This window comes from Arachis hypogaea, chromosome 1 (genome assembly GCF_003086295.3).
Source record: "Arachis hypogaea cultivar Tifrunner chromosome 1, arahy.Tifrunner.gnm2.J5K5, whole genome shotgun sequence".
Taxonomy (NCBI): Eukaryota; Viridiplantae; Streptophyta; class Magnoliopsida; order Fabales; family Fabaceae; genus Arachis; species Arachis hypogaea.
In genome coordinates, this window is record NC_092036.1 from 104,639,244 (window position 1) to 104,643,208 (window position 3,965).

At 28.4% G+C, this 3,965-nt stretch overlaps 1 protein-coding gene across 1 annotated transcript; it reads left to right on the forward strand.

Annotated features, from left to right (window-relative positions):
- Positions 1-1,399: 1,399 nt before the first annotated feature.
- On the forward strand, positions 1,400-2,289 carry LOC112706436 (nuclear transcription factor Y subunit B-3). Its single transcript, XM_025757744.3, has one exon. The coding sequence runs from the start codon at positions 1,560-1,562 to the stop codon at positions 2,103-2,105; it is 546 nt and encodes a 181-aa protein (XP_025613529.1). The 5' UTR covers positions 1,400-1,559; the 3' UTR covers positions 2,106-2,289.
- The last annotated feature ends 1,676 nt before the right edge of the window (positions 2,290-3,965 follow it).

Below are 3,965 nucleotides of genomic sequence, written 5' to 3' on the forward strand. Positions count from 1 at the left end.
CTTTTAAAATTATTAACAAAAATATATAAACTTTTAATTTTATCAAACCAACCCTTATTACTTACCAAGTCCAGCCAATTGAGAACCATGTATTAGTAGAGAACTTTAGGCTATTTGTTGTGTGATTTTATCGATGAATGTGGATCACAATACTTCTCTATCTAATACCCGCACCATTAGCTTAATTAGTTACCACAAAAACCGAGATACGTTAGCCATCTAGTAACAGAGTTACAAATATTACGGTTAAGAGATAAACATAATTGACCTATTCAATCAAAGTAATGAACTGCTGTTATAATATTTATATATACACTCGTAAGCACTTAAAAATATAATATTGCACCCAACAGCAATGGCCTCAAATCCTCCACACGTGTCACAATTAAACAAAGTAGAAAGCCAAACAATCCAAATGTGTAACGAAACCTTAATGAACCCGATTTAATAAACAAGTCACATTAATTAACAAATAGCGATATATAATTAGGCAAAAGTTTTCACTTTTTAAAACTATAATTAAACCCACACACTTCTCTCCAACCAAACAATATTGCTTTTTCTGCCTTTCTAAAGCCCTATATTCTCCTCTCTAATTGATCTATCCCACTCACCATACATATATATATATATATATATATATATATATATATATATAAATTGTTAGGATCAGTAATTTTTGTATTTTATAATCAATTAATTAATTACTAATAATATTTTATATATATATATATATGAAAATTATTAAGATCAGTAATTTTTGTGTTTTATAATTATTAATTAATTATTAATAATATTTTTAATAATATAAAATTATATTTAATAATAAAAAATTATTATTTTTTTATTGACTAAATACAAATCAAATTTTAATAAAAGTGTTATTTCTCAAACTTTTTCTATATATATAATCAAGCTAATTAATTGTCATTAAGAACAACAAACGGCTAGCACTAGCCATATGAAACCAATCAAGAAAAATAAAAATAAAAACAAAAAACAATCTAATTCTAATCCAAACTTAATTAAATCATTATATATATAAAGAATTGAATTTTAATATACATGTAAAGTAATTTTACTTATATAATTAATTATATAACATTATATGGATAAAAATAACTCTTTTTTATTAATTATATAATGTTCATCTAAAATAATAAATATAATTAAAATAATTATATAAAATATTTTTAAATATAAGTATATCGATATTAATTTTTTAAAATATTTTAAATATTTTAATAATATCAAAATTATAATAATTTTAACTGTTAATTTAATTATAAAATATTTATAATTTAGATCAACCATCAGAATTATTGGAATACAATATTCCTGCAATATTTTAAAATTTTGTTCAAAAGTTTCATATAAAATACAAAATAGTACTAGTGTGTTAATTAAATAGCATATTATAACAACCTCTCTACAGAAGCGCAGTACGATTTTTCCTACTGGCTAGCTGCTAGCAAGTTAAATAATTAGGGTTGCAAGTTGCAAAGTAAGTAAGAAAAGAGGCTGAGAGAGAAGAGAAGAGAAATTTGAAGTGAGTTTGAATGATGGGTGAGTCAGATAACGAGTCAGGAGGTCAAGGAGGGAACGAGTTCTCATCATCATCAGGAGGTAGTGGACTATGCAGAGAACAGGACCGCCTTCTTCCGATTGCCAACGTCGGAAGAATCATGAAGAAGGCACTTCCGGCGAACGCCAAGATCTCAAAGGAGGCCAAAGAGACGGTGCAAGAGTGCGTTTCTGAGTTCATAAGCTTCATAACAGGGGAAGCTTCTGACAAGTGCCAGAAGGAGAAGCGGAAGACCATCAACGGTGATGATCTCTTGTGGGCCATGACTACGCTCGGATTCGAGGATTATGTGGAGCCTCTCAAGATTTATCTCCATAAATACAGGGAGATGGAAGGTGACAAGACTCCCATCGTTGGTGGCGGCAGACAGCACCACCCTGATGATCACGCCGGTGATGACGCTGCCACCGCCGGAGCCCTTTATGGTGGCGTGCCTTCTACTATGATGATGATGATGGGCGGACACGTGTATGGATCTGCCAATAATGGATCAGCATCTTCTGGAAGAACTACTAGGTAGCACTTGTTCGTTACCTCTTTAATTATTATTATTTTTGTTTTTTATGACTTTAGATTACACCACTTTCTTGCTTGTAATCTTGTTCTTAATTAATTAAGATATATATAGAGATTATTATGGATTATTCTGGATGGCGATTTAGTTTGGAATACATACATTAGGCTTGTATAGTTGTATTTCTTTATTCACTCATTTTTTTTTCTGCAGTAACATTAGGTGAGAAGAGTAGTTAAGCTGTAAAGAAAATTGGAAATTCTGAAATTATTAAATATATTTATGGCAAAAATTCAGGGCACTCAACGTGAATTTGATAGCTAAAATTCATTAGATGAAAATTTAGTCAAATTAGTTAAATCATCTAACAGTTCTCAACTAAGTCCACTAGACTTAAGTTTTTACTATTTATTTTATCGAATTATGAAGCTAGTTAGCTAGGCAGGCTCTTTTTTCTGTGTAACTGCTGATAACTGCTGCATCTTTGTTTTGTTTGTTTGTTTTCTCCATTTTTAGTAGTTTTGAACTTTTGATGTGGGATGCATCTCTGCTTTGTATAAAAGATATTATGCGTATATTAAAATTAATTGTTATGAAATATATATATATATGTTATTTAATTTATTTTTAATATTATTTTATATTATAATATATATTTTATATTAATAATTAATTTTAGTATATATGTGTCCTGTATTCATAATTGCTGGCATGGTTCCCTTAATTGGCAACTTGGTTATGACCATGAATGAATAAGCCCAAATAATGAATGAGGGGGATCAATTTTGTCATGACACAGCATCCCCCTTTCAATGTACACTTGGCGTTAAATGTTCTAGACTTCTAGTGCCCCATGTGTTGCTTGCAATTTTTGCTTTCTAACTCAAGCGCAAGAATGGTTGTTTTATGGAGAATAATAATATTTGAGTTGTTATTTGTATTTAGCTTGTTTTATGTATTGTATTGACACATTCTTTTTAGTTTTATATTAAATGTGTAGTAAGAAATAAATACAATAAGTAATATTTTTATAATACTTTTGAAACTTTTATACTTTAAAAAGGTAAATTTTTAAAGGGATAAGTATTATTTTTATTTTTAAGGTTTATGGTCAAAATAAAAATTGTCTATAATTTTATTTTGAATTTAAAATTATCTCTAACATTTTATTTGATATTAAAATCGTTCTTTTAAATATATTTTTTTTTAAACGACAAAAATATCCTTTTTTTCTACCATTTCATTCTTCTTGTTCTTCTTCTTCCATTAACAAAAAAAACAAATTATTCTTTCATTAACAAAACTCAAAACTTCAAATCTTTAAATACAATTAACAAAATCCAATTACAAGAATTAAAAAATACTCAAATCGATTTTCAATTACAAAAACAAAAAACAAGAACAAAAACAAAAATTAAGGAGAAACAAGAAATCTAAAACCATAAAAAAGCAATAGCAATAGAGAAATAAGAACAAAAACAAAACCAACAATAAAAATTAGAGAATTAAATATTGTGATGAACAACATCAAATTCTTTAAATTTAACAATAACAAATTCAGATTTTTTTTTAAAACAAAAAGAATGAAACTATATCTTATAAAAAGTATGGAAGTCGCCACTGCTGCTCTTGGAGGTTACCGTGCTGTTGAGGTGGAGGTCGTCGTTGTCCGCTGTTGCGCTTAGAGGTTGCCTCGCCATCAGGATGAAGGTCGCCGTCGAGGTGAAGAAGAAAAAGAAAAAGAGAAAAAGAAACCGTAGAGTTTGGACTTTGGAGTTAGAGAGGAGAGAGATTAGAGTAGAATTAGTGAAATAAGAGTAAAATTGGTAAAAAAAAAACGATTTTAATATTACATAAAATGTTAGG